The sequence below is a fragment of the Papaver somniferum genome, chromosome 2, assembly GCF_003573695.1.
Source record: "Papaver somniferum cultivar HN1 chromosome 2, ASM357369v1, whole genome shotgun sequence".
Classification (NCBI taxonomy): Eukaryota; Viridiplantae; Streptophyta; class Magnoliopsida; order Ranunculales; family Papaveraceae; genus Papaver; species Papaver somniferum.
This window is the reverse complement of record NC_039359.1, coordinates 147441100-147466340: the sequence shown is the minus strand read 5'-3', so window position 1 is coordinate 147466340 and position 25241 is coordinate 147441100. Positions and strand designations below refer to the sequence as shown.

The following is a 25241-nucleotide window of genomic DNA, read 5'->3' as shown; positions in this document are numbered from 1 at the left end:
TCCCTCTCATTTTTATCTCTCTCCTAATCTTATCCAGCTGTAAAGCAGCGGACGCATCTTACAATGTTTATCTAGCTGTGTAGAGGATATCTCTTTATCTAGCAGTGGTGCGGATGTGTCTCCCCTTTTCTTCAGTCAGCTTTAGAGCTGACACCTTTAATTTCTCTGGCATTCTACTTACTTGGAGATAGGTTAATAATACGTATGTCCTCATATCTCTTAGGATACTTGTGACCAATTAGGAGTAAAGGTTTTGTAGGTACACCTCTGGTAAACCCTCCGGAGACAACACTCCGCCGCTAGGGCCACCTAGCGGTTTAACGGCCTGCTTCACGTGCTAAGTGTAGTCTTTTTATCTTTTCAAAAATAAATTTTGCTCGAGGACTAGGAAATAATAAGTTTGGGGGTATTTGATAGACACATTTTTGTGTTTAATTTGATCTCAATACTATATATTGTTGGCACTCGAGTTTGTACTAATTTTGGTGTTTTATGTGTTTGTAGGCACCTTTGGAAAATAAACATTTTTTGGAAAATTCGGCTCGAAAAGTTGGTAAAAGCCCCGGAGGACACGTGTTATTCGGACTCTAACCGTTGGATAAGGGGCACCTAAATTACTAAGGGGCACCCCAGGTCACCCCAAAAGGCATCTGCTATTCGCACCCAAGTACAGGATTAGGGGGAGGTCATCTTCTCCATTTGAATTTGTTTTTTGGCGGGAAAATTGAGAACACTTCTGTAGATTTTTGATCGAATTGTTGAACGTGTTCTAGGGAGATTCAATGGCTGATTTTTGGTAGATAGTTGTGATATGGCTTCTTAAACACACTGTGGGAGTTTGGTTCGACCAGAATTGGCTAGAATCAGCTAAACAATTCACGGGTTGAAAACAGGGTAGTTCGTGTATATCACGGGTTTCACGTGATTTGGAGAAGATTCAACGTGTTTTGTGCGTGCATGGAAGACCCTCACATCCTGCTGGAGTGTGAAGGAGTTAAATATGGTAATTTGGAGGCTTGAAAACGCGTGAGAAGATGAAACAGGAAATAAAATATTCCCAGAAATATTTTCTTTACTGCCGAGTTAAAGAGAATTATATGGAGTGAATGAGCGAGATTCGATGGGTCTGTTGGCTATAAATAGGTTGCTGGGATTGAGTAGAAAGGGTGTCGAGAGTCTGGGGGGCTGAGGAGAGCCAGAGAAGAAGAAATTCGAGTTTTCCCAAACTCGGTTTCTGCTGCTGATGATGATGATGAACATGAAGAACACGAAGAACGGATCTGCACCAGCAGTCGTTTTTTTACAGTAATAACGACTCACACCTGTGGGTCGTACATCATGCAGACTTATTTGCTACAGAGTTTGCGACACAGCTGCATCAGTCTTATTTTGTCACTGAGGGTCGTAGTTCTCTGGTTTGTAACAAATATAATTGTTACAAACCCGGTTTTATTGTATTTCTCATATTCTCATTATTTGTAAACCATTTTTGAGCATCAATGAAATATTTTGAGAGGTTTTCCAACATGATGAGCGGCTAATTCCCTCGTAACCAAGGCAATGGAGGAAGCTATTCACGCAACATAAATGGGTAACTATTTCATTTAATTATATAATTCACCTAATCGCTGCTTTTGCAGAGTTTTAAATTATTTGAATGGTTGTCTTAATTATTTGTTATTCAGTTTGATAGGTTATGCTTGGTTTAATCTCTTGATAATCTATGCTTAAGGTTTACAAATAACGTTTGAGAATCTGTATGACTGATAGTAAATTAAATATAAAAGAGGACTTAAGAATTGAATAATGTTTTGAAATATTTATCATTCAATTTTGCATAATAGTGGAATCTAGTGTCTTGGTTACCTCTCTCACCCATTGTTAATATTTTTGTATATATAATTTTATCAAATCTTTAAATTTAATCTTCACAAGTCCGAGAGTTTGAACCTCATTACTACAACATCATTTAAAAATATTATCAACAACCGCAGCATTCTTCGCCTGAAGATCAGCATCGGAACTCTCTTCGTCATCTCCGTGAACAACATCGAGGGCATATTGTAAATTCATGCCAAGGACGGAAATTCCCATAACAAGCAGGAGGAGCCGCACGTATCTGGCTATCTGCGGTAGGACGCCATCCTTGCGGACCTGGAACCCACCCCCAAGCCCAGGGACCAACAACCTCAATAACAGTTGTGTGCCATTCATAGTCATTATCACACTTGATACGCTCACGAGTAGGAAACACCAGTTTGTTAGTAGAATTATCTGTACCCGGGACGTACTTCACCTTAGCACCACTTACTTCACTCAGAAGGCGGATCTCACCACGAGGAGTGGCAATATTCCGAAGACTCACACTCCACGGTTTACAATTCCTACTGTTAACATAGTCACCGAAAAGACTTGTTAAAATTCTCAGGCGTATACCACTCCCTTTCCTCAGGATTGGAAACATAAAGAGTCATCATTTTCTCTCCTTTGCTTCGAAGATAACACTCCCTCAGTGCACGAAGATAATTCCCATGAAGTTGGGAAATAGAGCGACAGTGTGTGTTCTTCGAAGAACCCTCTCGACCAGCCAACACATCATAATAAAAAGAATCCCCATACTTGTACAAAGGCAACATAAGACCCGCTTCAAAGGCCCCCACCGTGGTCAGCAGATGAAATTCATCAAACTTATATGTCGATATCATCTCATAAGTAATATCATCATCAGCAGCGTAAAAACGAACATCGAATAGCTGAAGACTATGCTTTTCCTTGAAAACATCCAGATCGATATGTTTGAAGGTCACTTTCTTCTCCCCAACAGCGACGCTACGTATTTCCTGAGAAATATCTTCCTCCTCCACGGGATCAGGCGCAGAACCCTTCGAAGGGTTTCTCTCAGAAGCTTTCCTCTTAGGATGAACCTTAGATATATCAATCTTCGAAACCACTTCTTTCGAAGACCTCCCCTTGGGTTGAGACACTGGAGGGGGAGGTAGAGCTTGTTGATGAGATGCGGAAGGAGGCGCCACTGAGGTAGGACATCCCACGTTCTCTTAGGATCATCACGCGGATGAACTAATGGACGAGAAACAGCATACCGGGAGCCAGGAGCCTCTTTTGGCCGGTCCCCCTTCTGCGTATTCCCTCTATGCGACTCACCCCTCTTAGAAGATAAGTGCCTCTGACCAGAAGAAGACGAAACCCTATGAACGCGGGCATCACCTTGGGAAGATTTAGAAGAAACTCCACCAGGCGGAGAAACATCAGGATCCCTACGCGGAGGAGATCTATGCGGACTAGGCGGTGGAGTTTGATAAGAAACCCGCGGACGGTCAGCCATGTTTGCGTAGTACACAAACAAGTTTCAGACTTCCGCGAAGACAAAACAGAAATAAAAAAACCTAATTTCATCCAGTTCTTCATAATCATGAACCAGATGGAAAACAAGAACAAACCCTAAATAAAAGGGGAAATAACAAATAGGGGCAAGCATATACGAAGGAAGAAATCATTACTGTTTGTAATAACGAACATGGGCAATCATACACACACTTATATATATGTTCTTCATCACAAACACATATAGCTACAGTTCATCAAAAGATAATCAAGACACAGTAAAACCACCTACCTATAAACAAAAAATTAAGCAGAAAGCCTCGACGAACAGTAGTAGCAGCAGAAAACCTCGACGAACAACAGTAGCAGCAGCATAAAACCTCGACGAACAACAGTAGCAACAGCAGAAGAAAACTTTGAGGAGCAACAGTAGCAGCAACATCAGTTAATAACAAGGATACAAAAGCAGAGAACAACGAATGAAAATTCTGAGGAAAGAGAAGGAATGAAATTTATGATTAGAGAATTTTCACATTCCTTCTCATATATATATGCAAAGAGAAATAAAAACCGCCCCACTACCCAAGAAGAATTTATTACAAATAGTGGGGAACGTGCCCTAAAATCTAGGAAAATAGTAAAGATAAGATGAAGAGAGTAACACGTTTTTTCTTCCCACTTCGACTAACCGCCCAGTAGGAGGAAAAGGGGCAAATTGTAGGTACACATTTCATCTTCCGCCACGTGCCCACAAAGACACACGTGGAGGACATGCGGATAATGGCATCAAGATATGATATCACGCGTGGACAGCCAAGAGTCACTTTATCCTATCCCTAGAAAGATCTAAGATCTACGGCTGAGGATAGTCAGACTGACACAGACAAGACAGGGGTAGAGGACAGCTGTCTACCGCAGATAGACATCTCAACTACCCGCATTAAATACCCTCAAACAGCATACGCGTCAGTCAGCCTGTATTGGAAGCGCAGATAATACTGCGTATCCAGACAGAACACGCAGATGCAGCCGAGAACACGAAGACTTCTGCGTGAGTGGCACAAAACACAAGAGGATAAGGTTATAACGGGCTTCAGAAGTGGACCCCACATAACCTCCCTATAAATACCCCTCTCTCCCAAGTGAAGAGGGGGGCCGAAAAACATTGAGAGGAGAATAGGAGAGAGACAAAGAGATAGAGAAAGTGTAAGTGAAGTTCCTCCTGCTACGCAGGCTTGTATTAGTCTCAAAGTCATTCGACTATTTCTGTAACGTTCATACATATAATGAAAAACCCAAACCCGTAGACAGAGATCTGAGTGATGAATCATATAAGTTAATCGTTTCATCTATATTCATGCGTTTACACTTTATATGTTCAATTCCATACTTATGGTATATCATGTTCGTACACTTTATATTTCATCCACTATTTATCTTATTGTATGAGCCAAGAACAATGATTGTAGTTGATGAGACGAGGAAGAGTATTAGAACTCCGAGTCAAGGATTCGACATAACCTATCCATTCTCCTCAGGCGCAGCTTATTTACTGTATGGTCATGAGTCTGCGCGCATTATTTGTGAATACTCAGATGACACCAGATATTTGTGTTCACAAAGATCAATAGTTTGGATATTTTCAACGGATAGGGGTGAAAAACTTGGTTAAGGAAGTTAGAATTCGATTCTCTAGTTTGTTTGTTAAAAATTTCGGAAAATGGGTCATTTGTCCAAATATTTTTAAATCACGGTTCAAATGGACGAGTAAAAAATAGTTTGGGTGAAATGGCCAAAAAAAAATTAGCAAGAATGAAATTGGATTCGTCCTAGCTTAAATTTAAAAAATAGTAAGGATGAAACTGGATACATCCTGTGTAAATTAAAAATAAGAAAAAATATTTGAAAATGGGCACGATGAAACTGGTTACATCCTGCCTATTTTTATATTTCTGTCCATTTAAACAGTACCAAAATCTAACTGTCCATTTTACCCAGGAATTGGTGATTTTGGTCTTTTTAACCAATTTTGTATAAAAATTTCTCTAACCGGTTTGAGAGTGTTTTCTATAAGTGGTCTAGTTGGCTCCTGAGTCAACTGGTTTGGTTTATCCGTCGGAAACCGATGGTGTGTCCAAATTTTTATGTTGTCCGCTGCTCCTATTTTCCAAATATTCCATTTTTTAACGATTTCCAGATCAAAGTTAAAACATTTCCAAATCTAAGAGTTGTTGGCTTTCACTTTGTCTATACTTAGGGGGGAAATACCTTTGAAGTATTTTTCCTCCATAACATTGGCCCAAAGTTGGACTTTTGTTTTAGGGAAAGCTGATTTGTTTAGGAGTGTTTAGGAAGAAAGCTAAAAATATTTGACCGCGGTATATCTCGTTTGACTTTAAGTCATTAAAGGGGAGGAGTAAAAAAATAATCTTTCCCCTTAACAAAACGCTGGAATTTACCATTTGGTGCTCAACTAATTAACCTAATCCTGTATTTGAGTTATTGTATAACCATGATTAATCGTAATTCATTTTTACGATTAAACCCTGTCTTTCTTCCCTTTTCACAACATCTAGCATAGCTGGTTATATATACGTCAATCACGGGAGCAATATATACATCAATCACGAGAACAAAAATGATAATAGTTTTCCGGTGTGGAACCTCTTCACCGTCGAGAAAAATCCTTAGAACAAGGAGTAGAACTACAAGAAGAATAAGAATATGAACAGGATCTTACGTACAAATTTAATATCGTTTGTACTAACTTTTTGCAGTTATGGATTGAGCATCACTTTAAAACTATTCACATCCAGTAATAAACACCAGAATCACTCTCAGTTACTAGTCACCCATTCTAAGTTATTAGATGTGAAACTCCATGGATATCCCCATTCTTTATCTATCACCTGGAACATTGATCATGGTCGGTTGGTATAGGTTTGGCCAGAGGATAAAAGGGTAATACAAAATAATATATGGTTGGGTGATTATTCCCCCTGTACATATCTAATAACAATAGCTTTCCCCTTAAACTGCTTTCCCCCTAAACAAATCAGCTTTCCCTATAACAAAAATTCAAAATTGGTCTGAGTTTTGTATCATTCTCCAGACAGTTTTAGTAATTATCGGCTTGTTGAAGCATTCAAAGTTTTTAAGTCCTAGACCCCATTTTCTTTTGATATACAAAAAGAAATCCATTTCTTAAGACAAAGACCTTTACGATCCTCTCTTGCATGTCCCCACCAATACGCCCTATTACGTCTATCCATTCTTTTTGAAATTGTTTTTGGTATAATGAAACATGTCATTTCATACGTAGCTAGAGAATCAACTACGTGTTTAATTATAACTCCATTCCTGCCCCTGACAAGAGTTTGCCAGACTGATCTGCTAGATGAATTTTATGTTTTTCGGCTAAAGATTCAAAATATTTAACCTTGGACCGATGAGTGAATAAAGGTACCCCTAAATATTTATCATTAATTTTAATTCGGCCCACTTTTAGAATGTCTATAATATCTCTAGACTTGCTATGTGAGACGGATTTGGTAAAAAAATATTCCTGATTTTTCGTAGTTTATTAACTGACCAAAACCCTCACTAAACATCTCAAGGATTTTTAGCAGGTGTCTACAATCTTTCATACTATCTCTAGTGAAGATGAGGAAGTCATCGGCTAAAATGAGATGGGATATGGTGATAGAATTCTTAGAAAAATTCACCCCATTAATCCATTTTTTTTTCCGCTTCGAGAAGCACTCTAGAGAGGCTTTCCATGCAAATTATGAAAAGGTACGGAGACAAAGGATCTCCCTGGCGAATTCCTCTACTAGGATTGAAGAAGCTAGATGGGGATTCATTGATTAAAACAGCACTAGAAGAAGTACCAATTCACTGCATATCTAAACCTATCCACTCTTCGCAGAAAACTGGCTTTTTCATAACAACAACCAGAAAAGTCCACTCCATTCTATCGAAAGCCTTAGAATGTCTATTTTTAAGCCAATATAACCATTTTTGGTTTTCTTAGTTTTCATTGTATGTATGACTTCATGTGCTATAACAATATTATCCGTTATTTGCTTGCCATAGACAAAAATCGATTGATAAGGGGAAATGAATTTATCAAGAAAAGGCTTTATTTTGTTTGCAAGTAATTTAGAGATAATTTTATAAATAGTGTTGCATAAAGAAATAGGACGGAAGTCAGACGGAGATTCTGAGGCCTGTTTTTTAGGTATCAAGGTTATGAAAGTAACATTAATCTCCTTTAGGAATGTTTGGATAAGAAAAATTGTTGGATTAATTTAGTGACATGCTCTTTGAGAAGGTACCAGTAGTTTCATTCTCCTTTTCTTCTTCTAACTCCTCCATTTGGATATCCTGTGTGGTTCTGTGAATCTGTTGATGAGTGACACATTTTTTCTTTGGGTGATTGAGGATTCTACAGTGCTTGCAGAAACCTTTAAGCAGTTTCTCGAAGAATAGTTTCACTTTGATGGGTTCTTATTTTCCCATATTGACTGGGATGTGGTCCCAAAGTCTCCCATTGACATTTATCTCAACAAGAACTCTTGGACATGACCATATAAAAAGAATCTAACACATGACGAAAATTAGTGCAAAACATCTAAAGAGGATGTACACTAATTTTGGCGGTGAAAAGTAACCACTTCTAAAAAAATTCATTATAATCGAGAATCATATATCTATAAGAATCTTAAAAATTCTTTAAAAAACATTATAAATCCACTAGATTCCGGTAAAATTAGTATCTAATTTTATCTAGAAAAATCTTGATCCAATACACACGCGTAATAATCTATAGATAGATCAAATGTAACTGCATAAGCACTGAAAAGAATGAAATTTGGTTGGGCACTGGCTTTCATGTAAGTGGTCTATAGACTAAAGTTATTGGATTTGCCTATGCCACGTGGTGGTTAGTTGGTCAGTCTTGATAGTAAGTGAAGTAGTCTGTCAAAATCCTAAAATCTGTTCATGGATCCCAAGTTTGGTTAAGTACTTCTATCTCATATTAAAAAATAAATAAAAAAAAATCAAAATATGGTTTAGTTTGTGAATCCTAAAGCCCTGCAAGTGCAAGGTGCTAAAGGTTTAGTTTCTTTATTGCATGGAGGCTGTAGCGCTTATTGGTTTACTACAGAGAAAAGCTAGTTTCGTTCACATAGGTTAGGTTGAATGAGGGTGCCCTCCCTTCCAAATGCGCATTCTTTTGTTCTGCACTTTGTTCTGCACTGAAATCCAAACTATGAGCGTCTAAAACGAAGGTTTGAGTAGTACTTTGTAACACATGTATGATTTGGCCCATTACTTGAACAATGCACAAAAAATGAAAAAAAAAAGTAAGAGAGTAAATGATTCCAAGACTGAAGAATCATGGCCTCTCCCTTTCAGCGTTTGGTATTAATCTCATGACCTATATACGTCTATTACATGATATAAAGCTTAAAATTTAGCATTTAGTTCGTATTAAATAAAAGCTATAGGAGCAGTAGTCGTCTTGAGAATTGAGATTATACAAGGCATGGCCATCTAGTCTTAACCTCAAAATGGAATTATGACTTGCCTTCAAAAAAAGATAATCAAAGAAATTACTTAGGAACTCAAAATCTTAACCATGCAATTTGTTGAAGCCTTAGGATACTTCAGCAACAACTCCATGATTTGGTTTTTCTTTTCCAACTCCGCAACAGATTTTGAGGTAATTGCACTTTCAATGAGCAACACTTGAAGAGTTCGGCCATTCTTCAAAAAACATTTAACCAATTTCACCTCCTCCTGTAGTCCTTCAAACTTTCGAACTTTGATTGTCCTGAGATGTAGCAGCAAACAACGAGGCACCAAATATGATGCGGAGGAGTCCTCAGTGTCTATGTTAACGCAACGTCTCTAAAAACCCATGATGTAAGTTTAGCCGAAGAAAAGAATAAACAAGAAAAAAAATAGCAATAAGAGAACAAAGTCTGTAGTGATCCAATTTGGAGAAAAAAAATAAAAGACAGCATTGCAAAATAAAGAGATTTTAGGAATGATACCCGAACAATGGTGAGCGATTCCAAATTGGGAGTGAATTGTAGAAATTTGAGTAATGTGTAAGCTCGAGTAAATTCCGTTTCCAGATGGATCAAATTTTCAAATGTTGGGAGGCTTGTGGAGAGGATATTTATGAGCCTTTTAATCTAATAACAAGGCATACAACGCAATGATATGAGTCAGGATGACATTAAAGCTGGTCACCCTTTTGAGCAACCAAGGAACCGTCAAGAAATAAACATTCAGTTGTAAGGAACCATACCTCTTGTCTACTGTAATCACTCGATAAATGCAGGCGTTGTACATTGGAGAGCCTCATTATAAACTTGGATAATGTGTGAAAATCATCACTGGACCGAAAAAACCCTCGAAAGCATAAATCAACATGAACTAAAGACGGAAAGTTATCCACGACGAAATCCACCGGTAGCCAATCCCCGTCCAGTCGATTCGAATCAAAATTAAAAAGAGTTTTGATTGACTCTAGGTTTGGTGCATCAATCTTGAGCCCGACAGACACCATCGGCATACCACCGGTTAGAGTAAATGACTTCAGTTTAGGAGCTGAAATACTAATGAGGTTTATATGACAGAAATCACAATCGGTCAAACATAAATCTTCGAGTAGAGGGCAGCTTGAAAAAAGTTGTCGAACCAATACCTCATCCTGAAAATCAATACCCGAAATCCGCAGGATCTTATGTCTTGGAAATGAAATTGAATGCGGAAGATCTAGCATGCAGTAACTATAATTGTCTTCAAAATCAATTTCCAACTTAGTTAATGATTCAGAAGTGAAAAGGCCAACAGGAAGCGTCACAAGCGTGTCTTCAGGATAGCTCATGGAGAGAATGATCTCTTCAACGTTACACTTCACGGCAGTAGCAATCCATTCTTTGGCACGGTTATTATCCAAGTAGCGGCTGTCACTTTTATATGTGAGACTAAATTTGTGCATATGTGACATGTTACGAAGAAATAATACCCTGTCCACGGAATCCATAAACCTGTTGGTCTCCTCTTCATCGTCAGAATCTTCTTCGTCGTCAGAATGACTAAAATCAAGAGTAGGTACTTGTAGCCAGAGATTTTTCCATCTTTTAGACAAGACAGTAGTCGGAACAACACATTTGGTTGGGAGAAATGAGAGTATATGGTGAATTAGTGAATCTGGTAATTCACTAATCAAATCTTTTTCCTCCAAATCCATGCTCTTGTTAAAATGAGATTAAGAAAATAATCCTAGAAAAATTGACAACAGAAATCAAAGAAACTATACACAAGTATGAACTCTAATTAAGAATTTGAGCATGAAAGAGAAGTACCTCAATTGTGTACAGCTTCTTCTATTTTTGGATTCACAATAATCTTCTGATTCCCAAGGATTCACATTTCTCTTTTAGGCCTCACACGTAAATGTTTCAAATTAATATCCTATTAGAAAATGGAGTGCAACCACCACTAAAGGACAGTTTTGAAAAATGTATGGTTGTATTTTATTAAAAAGCTCACATCACTTTTCTAATTTTCTTATCAAGAGTAGAAAATTGCCGATGGAATTTATTGCAAAAATGGCACCGAAAAGAGATGGGTAGTAGAGGAATCTCTGCGGATGTAATGACCACTTTAGCTCACATTGGAATATAAGTAATTTTGTTCACAATACCCGTCAATTTCATCCTAGCACTGTAGTGTACAAGAAAAGTAAGAGCCTAGCATGAGAGATAAGAGTAAGTCAAGTTAGCCAAGGTGACTCGCTATCCAAAATCCAACACTTGGTTGTAAAATGAGTAGAGATAGATAGGCAAGTCATCCTTGGCTACTAAACAAATCAATATACTCTTATCTCCAATGTAAGACCTCTCCTCTTAAGTTCACAAAAAAATAACCATACTACTTACTTCACAACTGCATGCTAATTTACAATTAGTACAGTAAATGAGTGATGTACCTCTGAGCTTGTCTAAGCAAGCAAGTCCATATTTATAGCAATGTATTGGAGAGAAAACTTGATCTTAGCGGATTTGTTGGAAAGAAAAAGGTTGACTTGGATGATGCTATTCCTTGTGCATATATGCATAAAATCACTTACTTGCTAGCTTTTGGCTCTTCCAGAGGTTATTGAATGGATGGATGGTTGACAGAACGTGGTGTGCAAGTGCTAATGCAAAGTCAAACTTGTTCGACTTCTTTCTCCCTAACTATTCTTTTCTCACCTTACATTCATTGCTTTTAACTTCTTTTTCTTTTACTTTCTTGTATATTTTTCGTTGATGTTGTCCAGCATAGTTATATTCGTGATGTCTCAAATCGTGTTTGACTTATGCCTATGTACACGTACTAGTGACGCAAAATGTGTTGCACCAACATGTTTGGAACGTGTAGCTGAATTTTGTGACCGGACTAGGAGTGACTGGGGGTAATTCAGCCATCCCCAAATAGATTTGCCTATTTTTGCAATTTTTTCCGTTTTATATTTCACAAAATTTGTTAAAAAGACCAAAATTAACAATTCCTTGGTGAAAAAGACACTTAGATTTTGTCCGCATTTGGGACACTTAGATTTTGAAAAAGACACTTAGATTTTGTCTGCATTTATTTCTCATCTGGTCGTTGCTTTGGGATGTTTGGATTGATTATCGTCTGTACTTTTCGTTCATGTTTCGTGAACATTTTTCCCTTTCTATAATATTATTAATTTTACCAATCAAAAAAAAAGACACTTAGATTTTGATACTGTTTAAATGGACAAAAATGCAAAAATAGCCCGGATGTAAGCAGTTTCATCACACATATTTTCAAATATTTTTTCTTATTTTTAATTTACATCAGGATGCATCCAGTTTCATCCTTGCTATTTTTTAAGTTTAAGTCAGGATGAATCCAGTTTCATCCTTGCTATTTTCTTGGTGTCAATTTCACCCATAATAATTTTTACTCGTCCATTTGAACCATGTTTTAAAAATATTTGGACAAATGACCCATTTTCCGATTATATTTTCAATATCATTTTTAAGGCAAAAGAAAGAAGAATATTTGACGATCAAAACGAAGAGAAACCATAAATCATCTACTAAATTAAGTAAACACCTTCTTCCATTTGTATTATGTTGCTTTTTCCGAGCGACAAAATGTCGTTCGTCTTCTAACAAATTTATCAATATACACTATTTTGATATTTGTCAACACCGGCGCAAAATCTAGCTTACCCTTTTCCTTAGTTTTAGTTTGACCGAAATTGGGATACTCTCCGTAAAAGTCGAAAACCATGGAGACGTTTGAAGACTTTTCTGCATATTTCGGTGTGGGAGATCACAGAAAGCAAGATCGCTTTATAGGCTTAAATTAACCTTAGAGCTGCCCATATTATGGAGGCGGCCTTAAAGAGGGATCTTTTCTTCCTTATACGTATAATGGTAGAAATCATTGACAATGAATTGGCTTTAGTTGACAAATAAACATGATCATGCATCTTCTTCATCTGGCAAAAGGTGGGCTTGCTAGGGTCTTTCACTTGCACAACTTTTCTCCAAAATGCTTGTTTTTCACAGAGCCGGTCCTGAGCCTACAAGGATCCTGTGCGAAAAAATTACGTAGGGCTTTTTATAAGGTCAATTTTTTTTCCTGCCGCGAACTCTTTTGTTAATGTCCGTTTACAAAACCTAGTCCGCAGCCTAGTGGATTGAGGAATTAAACTATCTCACCGAAGGTCACACGTTCGAGTGCTTCCAAAGGCAGACATTTTTTCTTTTTCTGATATGTTGGGTTTACTGGGCTTGGAGGGGAAAGTGAGTATACACCATAGGTAAAAAGGCCTTGGCCTGAGATGGGCCCTGTGCGTGGCACCTCCTGCACCCCTCGGGCCCGGCTCTGGTTTTTCACATTATAAGTATCTCACTATTCTCCATGACCTAAGTTTGTTGGGAAAATTAGGGGAGACTCAAAAAAAGAATATTCTCATTGTCATGTCCACAATTAATGATCGCGACACCCATAATTATGTAAAAATATCTACCGTGACACTCATAATTATTCGAATTTATTAAAAATGTCTGCATGACAGTTTATGCATCCGCATGACGGGTTATGCATACTATTTTTTCAGGGATAACTCGTTATGCATCCTAATTTTTCAGGGGTATAATTGGCAACACAACTTGGATATAACATATCTAAAAAACCACGCCTTGGAATTTAACAAATTTTATATCGTTGGAAATCTTTTAAAGAGAGCTACGCAACGAGTACAAACCACAATATCAAATTTTTGTTTTTCACGAAAAAATCGGAGGTGATCATCATTTTAGGAAATTTTTTCGAAAACTGACTACATATTCATTATGCAGCCTCCAAAAAAGATGCATAACACATTATGCAGACGCATAACGAATTATGCACCCATTTTTTCGATTGCATAACATATTATGCATCTGCATAACAAAGTTATGCATCTATAACAAGTTATGTAGCCATTTTTTTGGTTGATTTTAGTGCGTACATAAAAAATTGATGCATAATGCATTATGCAACCATATTTTCGGATGCATAACAAGTTACACATCAATTTTCTCGATGCATAAAAGATTGTGTAACAATTTTCTCGATGCATAATGCATCATGCAACCATATTTTCGGATGCATAACAGGTTATGCATCCATTTTCACGACTGCATAACATGCTATGCAGATATTATTGTAGATGCATGCCAAGTTATGCAATCTTTGTTTTTATTGGTTTCAATAGTGAGAAAAATTTTGTTGCATAACATGTTATGCGACCATTTTCGGGACTGCATAACAAGTTATTCAACAAATTTTGTAGATGCATAACCGGTTATGCAACCATTTTCGTAGCTGCGTAAAAGATTATTCAACCATTATGACCAATACCAACACTGATACATATGTAGCTTCCCAAACAATATTTTGTTAATACATAATTTTCTTCATTTGCAATAGTCAATGCAAAACAGCATAGAAGGAGGAGCTAAATGGTTGGTGAATAAAGTTAAAGGTACCAACATTTCTTTTTTTTTTCTTCATTCCATTTCCCATTCATAACTTTGGAATGTATATGCCAATTATGGTATCTTCATTTTTGCAAAATTTGTGGACCAAGATCCAGCATCCTTATGCAATTCTATGTAACAATACCTAGTTTAGTTACTGGTACCAATTTCTCTTCTTCCTCACGTCGTCCACCTCTTGCACCTCGACGATCCCCTGTTCCCCTATCACCTTTACCTCTATCTCCACGGCCACCAAACCCCCTACCAAATCCACATCTTTCTCTAGCAGTACCTTTAAAGCAGAACACACAGAATGAAAAGGAAAATAAATACCTCTTATCATCCATATAAGCCCCAATTGGTAACTGTTAGTGAAATCTCCACCCACCCACAGTTAAGGTTTCTTTTCTGCAACAAATTCAATCAAAAACATCAATTTTTCAACAAAATTTATAGTCATTACAAAAACTAAGCAAACCCCACAACAGGTAACGAGAAATAAGATTCAAAAGAACCCCATAATTGGAGTTTACGAAACCCTAATTGATGAAAACTGAAGTAAGGGGGAAAGCAAGACACTTACCAACTAGAGAATTAAAAAGTTCGGTATCTTCTGAATGTGATGACTAATGTGGACTTTAGGGGACCCAAAATCTAGAAAGGAAATTGGAATTGACTGATTCGATTACTATTACTAGTATTTTGGATTTTCAAGAGAGAAAAAATGGATTTGTCAAGAAGAAGAACATACAACCAGTTCACCTCCAATGAAGATCTGAGACGGAAGTAGTAGGGAGTTACGAATAGGAGAAGAAGAAAAAAAAAGTCGGAAACATAATTTTAGAAATTATGGGTTTGGGAGATATTTTATCGTAGAAAATGGGTGCGCGCCTGTGTTTTTTTGAGCGTGGATTTCACAGTGTCCAAAATATGGAAAATGGGTGTGGCTGTAGTTTTCACAAGTTTTTTTTTCTTTTAGCGGCTTATAACGAGTCCTCCTCACTGTCGACAAATTTCAGACTAACAGTAAACCATAGTTGGAAACGGTCTCTCTTTTTGAAAGGCGGTGAATAAATTAATACAACCCATGTTTGGGTTAAATGCTTTTATAACTAAATACTACCCGTTATTTTTGACGATATTTCCGATGCCACTCTTGGCCATGTTCCTAGTAAACCGGAAGAAGAAAGAGAGATTTAAACTGTTACAGAATTTTGACCTAGTGTCGACATACGATTATATTTAGCATTTTGGCCAAATAAATTGAAGTGTGAAATGTGGGTTATATTTAACCCAAATGTAGGTTATATTTAGTCACTGTCTTTTGAAATGAACAAATCGACTTTTACTAGCTCATTCTACAAGAAGAAGAACGACTCCAAGTTGTACGTAACTTTTCTTGGATGTGTACCCCTCCCTCTTGTATTATGAGTTTGTTAGAGCAAGTCTTATGGTGGAATCCAACCTATTCCAAGTGTGGAAAAAACATGGAATGTCAAGTCTAATGGTTTCCAAGTTGGGGTTTTCCACAGAAAATCCAAGCAAGGTTCCACCGTTTCGTGGAAGGGTTCGTGGAATCCATCTGAACGCAAATAAGAATAGCGTTAAACGCTATTCTTAATAGCGTTTTTTTTTGTCCGTAGATTTAGGATGAGTTGTTGAAATCTAACGACTGAGAAAAAAACGCTATTTTTAATAGCGTTTTTTTAGCGCTATTAAGAATAGCGTTTTCACTATTCCACCAGTATACTTGCACTTCCATCCAAGATTCCAAATGCTGAGGTGGCGTGGAAGATGGAAGATGGAACTCTTCCACCATAAGACTTGCTCTTAAATGAGGAGGGTACCTTTGCTTTCCTTTAATGCGACAATGAACCACCGCCAATTAAAGGCAGCCAAAATGGGTGGTTCCGAGTAACGGTTTGCACGTTCTTGCTATGTTCAGTTTCTTTCTTCAGGATATCTTGGCTTTATATCGTATTATTTTTTTAATTTAGCTAAAAATATTTAAATAAAGATAGCTAGTCAACCACTGGCCATACTTTAGAAGTTGTTATTTATTTATTTTTTTGTCTTGGATGACGCAAAGGCTCGTCATATATAACATCTCTCGCTCGCAAATTCGAGAGTGGTGGCATGAAGATATGGCAACATGGATGATTCTACACAGACGGCGATTTCAAACCTGGTAAAAACTGCTGGACACATAATTTGTGGGCCCCACCCATCCCAAAGCAAGCAGGGGTCCCATTCAAGGTTTGAAAAACAATCGTTATTTTTTTTGAGAAGGCGGCCGTTAAAATGTTCACGCCTATGTAGTGTGTTTGTGAGTGTCGTCGACATCCGTGTCCATATATTACCGTTTAATAGGAAATAACGGTGTTATTTGGACCCGTTATAATCGTTTTCACGCATGTTATAACTGGTTTTTGAAAATTAAATTTTATGTTTTTTTCTTCCAAATAACATTTTAACACAAGTTTTTAAACCATTTTTACCGTTTTCACGTAAGTTATAACCGTTTTTTAAGAAAAAAATATATAAAAATATTTTCTTAGAATTCTTTATATTTTAAATTAAAGATTAAAAAATTATAATTAATATTTTAAAAATAAGAGAATAAAATAATAATATATGGAAAATGTTATAACAACGTTATTAGACCCGTTATAATTGTTTTCACTCATGTTGTAACCGTTAGATAGGAATTTCAAACCATAATTCTTTTTTGTTTTCTATTTAACCGTTATAACGCCCGTCATTTTAGAACAACATATAAAAAAATGCGTTTTTCTTCATAAATGGCAGGTTTTTTGCCAAAAACGTGCTCACACCCGTCAAAACGCGTTATAACGGTCACACCCAATGGTCGTGACCTGTTTTTCAAACTTTGGTCCCATTATTGGGTTTATGTATCTGGCGGTTTGTTCCGTGGTTTGTTAAGAATTTTTGTGGCAACATTTGGTATCCTTTTTGAAATGGAGTGATGGACAAGAGCATTCTACATTAGTCCATTCAATTATATAAACGTTGGAGTATTATTTGTCTAACTCGCTAGATGATAAAACAATATACAACATCCTTATCATCATTAGGCCTGTCCACAAGAGTTTGAACATACAACCAGCATTTACAGCCTTACATTATAGGTAGGTAGCTAGCCAAATTTGACCATTTGCAAGAAACAAACCAGCACAAATACCATTAATCTGGGTAGTAGACCCATCAAATTTGCAGAGAAAGCATGTTTTTGGAATCTCTTATCTAAAAGACTGTTTATAGATCTAGAGAGAGCTTCGACTGCTGTTATTCATGGGAGAAATTCAAGAAGTGCAGCTCCAGATAAGATGCAAGTTATACCCACACTTACCAACTCTTTCTTCATGTAAAAAAGATTTTAGCTGAACTACTTGAATTTCTTGCTCGTCATGTTTAACATTAATCTGGTTTATATGTATTTTTCTTCCACCAGGTCAAGAATCAGCAGGAGTACAAGGAAAAGTGGCAAGTGATGAAGCTTTTCCGACCAAATTACGGTCTTCGAATAGAATAAGACAATACAACTGGTGGTTCAGAGTCATACTTTATGCGTTTTTTCTCTTATCTGGACAAGCAGTCGCCACTCTATTGGGTAGACTTTACTATGACAAGGGTGGAAGTAGCAAATGGATGGCAACTCTCGTCCAGTCGTCTGGATTTCCAGTCCTCTTTGCTCCGCTCTTTATCTTCAAAGTATACTCGCCAGAGTCTAGCTCAACTGTCATCACTTCGAAAGCCTCACCATCTGTATTTGCACTTACACTTGTCTATTTGTCCCTAGGCCTAATGTTTGCAGGTGACAACATGATGTATTCAAATGGATTGCTGTATCTTCCTGTTTCTACTTACTCCCTTCTATGTGCAACCCAACTAGCTTTCAATGCCATCTTTTCCTACTTTCTTAATTCTCAGAAACTTACTCCTTTCATATTCAATTCTTTGGTTCTCCTCACCATTTCGGCTTCCCTTCTTGCCGCGGAACCCAACTCTGCAGACACAACAAAAGTTTCGAAAGGTAAATATGTCATCGGATTCTTATGCACACTCGGCGCATCAGCAGGTTACTCCTTGTTGCTTTCATTAACACAACTTGCCTTCCAAAAGGTGATAAAAAAAGAGACAATTACCGCTGTCCTAGAAATGCAAATATTTCCATCCTTGGTCGCTACTTGTGTTTGCGTAGTCGGGATCTTTGCCAGTGGGGATTGGAAGCATCTAAAGAAAGAGATGAATGAGTATGCAGAAGGTAAGGTTTCCTATGTGATGACTTTGGTGTGGACTGCAATTACTTGGCAGATATCTTCTGTTGGTACAGTAGGGTTGATATTAGAAGCAACTTCACTCTTTACCAATGTCATTAGCACATTAGGTTTACCTATTATCCCAATTTTTGCAGTGATATTTTTTCATGACAAGTTGAGTGGGATTAAGGTGGTGGCAATGTTTTTGTCCCTTTGGGGTTTTGTTTCTTACATCTATCAACATTATATTGATAACGGAAAAACGAAAGAAACAACGACCGATGTTGATCTAAAAGAAGAGAAACTATAATGTGTCTTCTCTATTTATTATACACTATCACTTGATAACATAAAATGTGTTTCGAGATTTTGTTTGGAATCTATGTATATGTTTTTTCAAGGATAAAGAACAGTAGTTACAACTCTCAAATCTTTAGTCTGTCTAGGACTCTAGTTGTTTTCATCCTATATCTTCTAGGTTTTATACGATCGATTTATCAAGCTGAGACTAACAAAGAAACTGAAAGAGAAAATTGTTAAGATGGATCTCACCGAATGTTTGTTGATGACTGCCTCCTCTTCAGTAAAGCAACTCTATCATCAGTCAGGGTTCAGCTCCACTTCTGGCCATCACAGGTCAATCACCGAATATTTGTTGATGATTGCAGACTTATTGATAGGACTTTACACATGAACGGCATTGATGAAAAAAATATTTGGGAGCCTCATTGTTTCTTGGTAAAGCCAAAATCTGAGAATTTAAGCCTACAGTTGACAGAAGATGTGGAAACTCGTGTCTGCTGCTGGACAACTCAAATCCAGCATCTGGTGAACTCTGTTAAGTATTCCAAATGAAAGTTTTTCCTAACGAAAATGCTATATTGACCGCGGGATGTAACACCCCCCACCCCCCCTAGGCGGGACAGACCGCGGGATGTAACCCCCGGTCAGTATAGCAGTTCCCTTTTCCTAGTCTGAAAAACCTTGAATCAAATGGATAACTGTAGAGTGATTATTGGTAGAGCAACAAAACTCATACATCAAAGCCTAAGAAAGATTGTGCAAACCTAAAAGACCAGAGGGGTTGGATTTCAAGAACTTTAAATTGCTATGCTTGCTAGAATAGCTTGGAGAATAATTATAAATATATATAATCTTTCTCTATGTTTTAAAGCTTTGAGATCGAACAACTTGCATAGCAACAACCCTCTAAACAACAACATTAAAATCCAAGGCTGGAAGGAACGGGAAAAAAAAAACTACCTGACAACATTAAAAACCAAGCTTTGAGTTTTCTGACCTGATAATCTTCTACAGTTATTAATATTATGAGTATGTGTACCCATAAAAGTCCTTCTAGAGCCAATTTGGCCAGAAAAAATCAGCAGTATTGACATCACTTGCACTTTATGCAAAGACTGCAGAAAACACTTCTTGTTTATTGACAGATCGCTGCTTTTCTCATAACATCTGGTCTGCCTTGGTCCCAGTTATTGACAATAATAATACTCAATCTAGCACTATCCAGGATGGTTTCAAAACTTGTTTCGGCGATGTGGCAAATACAAAAACTATGTCAACTTCCACAGACCACAGTTTCAAAAACATCAAAAAGCTACTATTATGATGCAGCAAATATGGAAACATGGTGGGCACTACCCAGCATTATATATTGACAATAACAATTCCAACAAATTTTCTTCTTTTTATCAAATCCTGTGTAAAGGTTGCTTAATTCATAGTGTACTCGAAGAAACAGAAAGGGAAAATACAATAGAATCCAGGTAGTGATAAAAAGAAGGAAGTGTACGGTGTGAGATAAATACCTATTATGGGCAATAGAGCCAATAGACATTCAAGCACTACTACATGAGACAACCAACATAGAGAGTTCGGGGATATTTCTTTTGTAGGTGAGGCCATTGAACAAAAATGAGATCAGCGATATGCAGCTTGTAAAGAAGAAGGCCACTTAAAGATAACCTCTTCACCCTTGCGATACTCTCAACATAGAATATGGATGACCATCTAATCCCAAGTACCTGCACCCAAAAGCCAAACAAGGTCAAGCGGGCAACCCCCATACTAGCTTAAAGCGAAATTGTATTTGCTCCTGAAAAGTAAAAAAAAAAAAAATCGAAAAACTGATGACAGCAAAACCATGGAAATACTTTTTCATATTCCTGTTCCCATTAAAACAATATTCATCTTTAAAAATTACTAAATTAGAATATAGATCTCTATGTAGAATAAAGTTGATCAGGCTAACCTTAAATACGAACGCAATAACGCAGAGAGGAAAACAAGTCCCGGGGCCATTGCATAGGATCTGAAAGAATAGTCTCACTAAGTTGCATAAATCTGAAAGCTGTAACATAGCTTCCATTGCTGTTGTAATAAATAAAAACATTTAATGGTGGTAAAGTTGAGATCATACCACTTGAGGCCTGATTTTTATCATCAACAATAGAGCATGAACCAAAGCAACTAGTGTTGTCCATATTGATGTTAAATATGATTGACCTACTTCTCGGCTTCGATAAATTTGCATGAACTGAGCCTTTTCCTTTAGCTTGTCAGGACCTGCCTGCAAATCCAAACAGCGTCAAACGAAAAATCTATACAAACGAGCTTTGGAAAAAAATAGAAACTCAAGTATTATCTGAACTATCCGACTATGAACACCATCATTTTTCAACTAATAAAATATAAGCAAAACGAGGAAAAATAAATAAATAAATAAATTACTGACCTGATCAACCATAGAGGCTTCCAGTACTTGAGCTTTCTGAAGACTCATATTATCAGTTGAAGCTACTACATAGACTCGCGGTGTAAACCTTTCCATTTGAAGCACACGAATGAGATTAATCATCTCAGCCGTGTGACCGCCTGCATTATGATGACATCCCAAAGTGACCATATTCAAGATGGTGATAAGAGACAAGAAAAACAGAAGTAAGCAACTTTCCAGCAAAAACAGAACAAAAATGACGATGGAAGATTCACGAATTTACCTGAACCTAGAACAATTAGGGTGCTGACAGCTTTTGGAGGTAAGTTATGAAGAGGCTTCCTGCTTTGATGTATAACGAACAAAATACGAATAACAAAGATGACGATAATGGCAATGAGGACGACAATAAGATTAGGCATTGTCATTATGGAGAAGCAACATCCATTTCCCTTCTCCATGATGAGATGCACACAACTGCCTGACCAAAAATATCTGGGATAAAAAGGTATTAATTTTATTAACAAGCTGCTAACCTGGTGCATAGGCACCCAAATAATTGTATTTCTACATGCTACTTAAAATTACATTGTGGATTTGATTGTAAAGTAGCTTTTCCAGTGCAAATTCCCAAGACGAGTAACTTGGAGGTAAATAAGTGGAAACAGACTTAAGGCAACAAATTTTGGAAATACTGAAAACTCAGAACTTTTCCAGATATGTGCCTACGTTATATCCGTTGACTATCAGCTAGAAAGTATGGTGAGAGGTATACTCCTTCTCATGGCAAGGAATAGGTTTAACACCCCTAGATGGCTATTTATAGTAGTAACATTCCTTACCATCAAAGGAATTAACAACTGAACTATCATTTTATAGCCATCTAGAGGTGTTAAACCTATTCCTTCCCATGAGAGGGAGTTCAGTTACCCACTTGAGCAAGGCCTAATACAAGTTTTAAAGAAATACTGCCCTCGTCGCTTATGAATGGTCCTTAGGGTTGCTGGTAAGTTTTCGAATAGTCATAAACTAACAGGGGTGGTTCATATTTTTGGAGAAGAAAATGATTTGTATTGAAACCCCCAAATTTCATGAAGAACCCTATATTCAAATTTCTCAAATCAAGGTCTCAAAACATGAAATTGATGTTCTTTAATAACCTGCCCAATTTCTAAATCAAACGAAATACCAAAATCAAAACTCTATCTTTTCATAGCTATCAAGAATAACATTAGGGCAAAATCAGCTCAAACTAAAATCAAAGAAAGATAATCCCCTACCTCCTGTTTCTACTCCATTAATGGTTCACAGCACCAATCCAATTCCTAGTATATTCCTCCGATTTCTCCAACAAATTTAACAGTGTTCTTCCCTTTGAGAATTGAAAGAGCAATGAAGTGAAAATTGCAAGAGCTTAGAATACCTTTGAAAATTCAAAATCTCGAGACTTGACAGACGAGATGAGGTGCATAGTTTTATGGAGAACTATCGAGGCAGTAGCATAAGGATTAAGGCAACCCAAAATTGTTAAACGCACTCGATTCTTGGATTTTTGGACACACTAAAGGGCTGTGGGGACTGGTGAGGAGTGTTCTCGGTCAATACAAACAAGACCATCAATTTGATCAAATTAGACCGGGTCTTATGGGCATGCCCAAGCCCTTGCCAAGAAAACCGTGATCATAGGTGGGTATTCCGGAAAGGCTTCCCTAATGTGCGGGAATCTCAGTGGAAAGACTCCAAAACGGCTAATCATTAGCCGTTTTGAAAAAGTGAAAAACGAAAAATCATTAACCGTTTCAGTCTTAAAATCCTTGTAACTTAGTGGGACCAAGAAAGATTTTAGCTTAAAAATCGATTAACAGAGAAATAAGTGGGATTTTAGGATTTGGTGGACCCAACTAATTAGAAAACGGATTATCATCGTCCGTTTTTTTCTCAAATTTGGGAATAACCATAAGAGCTAGCCTCTTTCCAAACTGAGGTGGAAAGGTAGTTGGGAAGCTCTTGGGAACAGCCATAAGAACCGGTCTCAGGTTCCACTGTAATTCACTTTCACCCCTCTTTTACTCAAAAAGAACCTTTTCATCTTCTCCTTCAAACAAAGGAGTGCAACTATAAGTGGAGACTACACAACATGTAGCATGCCGTATAATGTTTTTTCTCTCCTGAATGGGGGACTATCTACAATTTGAATTTTTTTAATTGTAAACCTTTTTTTGAATCCTTTTGAATATTTTAATACTCCTGTTTCATCGATTATTACTTGTTTTTGGTCCACTTTTTATTTTTTGGAAGTTGTTGATTCTCCTTGTTTTTATTTAATTTTGTACGACCTACAACTTTTATTCATCAAATGAGAACAATTAGCCATATAGTCTTTCTCCTTCTAGTTTCACCAGTGGAAAACTCCCTTTATCACCTGGTCTCTCATCCATATTGAAAGAGATAATGTGTTAAAACACACTACTCATAGCCCTTGCTCTATAAGGGCATAATTAAATTGATTTCCAATCCAAATGGACACATTTGAACCCGAGAAAAAGTTTGAAGATATTTTCCTATTAATCCCTGAAAAATATTTCGTCGTGAAATTCAAAATATAACCAGAGCTAAAGAGTGTTTACCTCAGTCACCAAAGAAGAAGAAAACTGATGAGGCTTAAATGGATAGTTCAAACAAATAGAACTTGATTCACCTCAGATGTAGCAGCAAATAACAAGGCGCTAAATTTAATATAAAAGCATCGTCATTGACTGTGACAAACCACAGCTTTTAAAACCTCATGATATGAGTTAAGCCGGATATGGAAGGAAAGAAAAGGGAAAAATAAATGGTAAGGAAAGCTACACCAGAGGAAAAGGAAGTTGTCACTTCCTATTTTCATGGATCAAATTATAGAATTAACAACACTTCATAACAAAGAGGAGATTTTAAGAAGTTGTCATAATGATACATGAGTGATTCCAAATAGGAAGTGAATTGTAGAAATTTAAATAACATGTTAGCTCAACTACGATGTGTTTCCAAATGGATCAAATTTTCAGATATGGTGACACTTGTAGGGAGAAAATTTACGAGAACCTAATAACAACGAAACATACTTAATAATTTGTGCCATTGAGTCTAAACATTAAACTTAGTCACTATTTTGAGTATGTAACCAAGGTACTTCAAGAAATAAATGTTCAAAGTAAGGAAACATACCTCATTCCACTGAAGAAACTCCATAATTGCATGATTTATACATTATAGAGCTCCGTGATAAATTTAGATGATGAATCAACATGAAAGTCATTTCTGAAACCTATTTGGATATCATAAGTCAACATCAACTAGAGATGAAAAGATGTCACAACCCAATCTACTGGTAGCCAATCACGATCTTTGATGGATATTAGGTTTGATGCATCAATCATGAACTCGATAGACATATTTATCATACCACTAGTTAGGCTGAATGATTCAACATGGAAGCCGATATACTTGTAAAGATATTCTCTTTCCAATGGCTAAATCTTCAGATATAGAGTGGTTTTAAAAAAATTGTTGAATTAATAACAAATCCTTAACATTTATACTTGGTAACACGCAACACTCGAGTAATTTTTTTATAGGGAAAAGTAATAAAAAAAAATATGTAAATGTGTTTTTCAGCAAATCAATCCAATTTGATTTGAAAATCGATGTGAAATTTAGAAAATCCAAAGTATATCTTCATGTGAGGGTTAATTTTGGTGAAAGTAGGGTAGCGTTTCAGTTTAAAATGAAGAAAGTTGTAGAGAAATAAGAAAATGGTATTAGAAAAAAAAAAGG

At 36.9% G+C, this 25241-nt stretch overlaps 3 protein-coding genes across 7 annotated transcripts; 1 reads left to right on the top strand and 2 right to left on the bottom strand.

Annotated features, from left to right (window-relative positions):
• Nucleotides 1-8701: 8701 nt before the first annotated feature.
• LOC113349392 (F-box/FBD/LRR-repeat protein At1g16930-like) lies at nucleotides 8702-10877 on the bottom strand. The gene is made up of 4 exons (XM_026593367.1): nucleotides 10728-10877; nucleotides 9665-10644; nucleotides 9405-9548; nucleotides 8702-9258 (listed from the first exon to the last, which is right to left on the bottom strand). Exons 2-4 carry the CDS (start codon nucleotides 10610-10612, stop codon nucleotides 8965-8967), a joined length of 1386 nt encoding a protein of 461 aa, XP_026449152.1. The 5' UTR covers nucleotides 10613-10644; nucleotides 10728-10877; the 3' UTR covers nucleotides 8702-8964.
• A 6574-nt stretch (nucleotides 10878-17451) lies between these two features.
• LOC113349390 (probable purine permease 11) lies at nucleotides 17452-19121 on the top strand. Of its 3 annotated transcripts, XM_026593363.1 has the most exons (3): nucleotides 17452-17796; nucleotides 17884-18696; nucleotides 18847-19121. In XM_026593363.1, exons 1-3 carry the CDS (start codon nucleotides 17724-17726, stop codon nucleotides 18999-19001), a joined length of 1041 nt encoding a protein of 346 aa, XP_026449148.1. In that variant the 5' UTR covers nucleotides 17452-17723; the 3' UTR covers nucleotides 19002-19121. The 3 variants fall into 3 exon arrangements, with proteins under 3 accessions (XP_026449148.1, XP_026449146.1, XP_026449147.1); XM_026593361.1 differs by having other exon boundaries at nucleotides 17456-17796; nucleotides 17884-19121; XM_026593362.1 differs by having other exon boundaries at nucleotides 17458-17760; nucleotides 17884-19121.
• Nucleotides 19122-20327: 1206 nt separating this feature from the next.
• LOC113349391 (UDP-N-acetylglucosamine transferase subunit ALG14-like) lies at nucleotides 20328-24773 on the bottom strand. 3 transcript variants are annotated; one of them, XM_026593365.1, is made up of 7 exons: nucleotides 24633-24745; nucleotides 22706-22797; nucleotides 21709-21920; nucleotides 21444-21583; nucleotides 21129-21278; nucleotides 20961-21020; nucleotides 20557-20733 (listed from the first exon to the last, which is right to left on the bottom strand). In XM_026593365.1, the coding sequence occupies exons 3-7, from the start codon at nucleotides 21884-21886 to the stop codon at nucleotides 20557-20559; spliced, it is 705 nt and encodes a 234-aa protein (XP_026449150.1). In that variant the 5' UTR covers nucleotides 21887-21920; nucleotides 22706-22797; nucleotides 24633-24745. The 3 variants fall into 3 exon arrangements, with proteins under 3 accessions (XP_026449149.1, XP_026449150.1, XP_026449151.1); XM_026593366.1 differs by lacking the exon at nucleotides 24633-24745 and adding an exon at nucleotides 24053-24626; XM_026593364.1 differs by lacking the exon at nucleotides 22706-22797 and having other exon boundaries at nucleotides 20328-20733; nucleotides 24633-24773.
• Nucleotides 24774-25241: the final 468 nt, after the last annotated feature.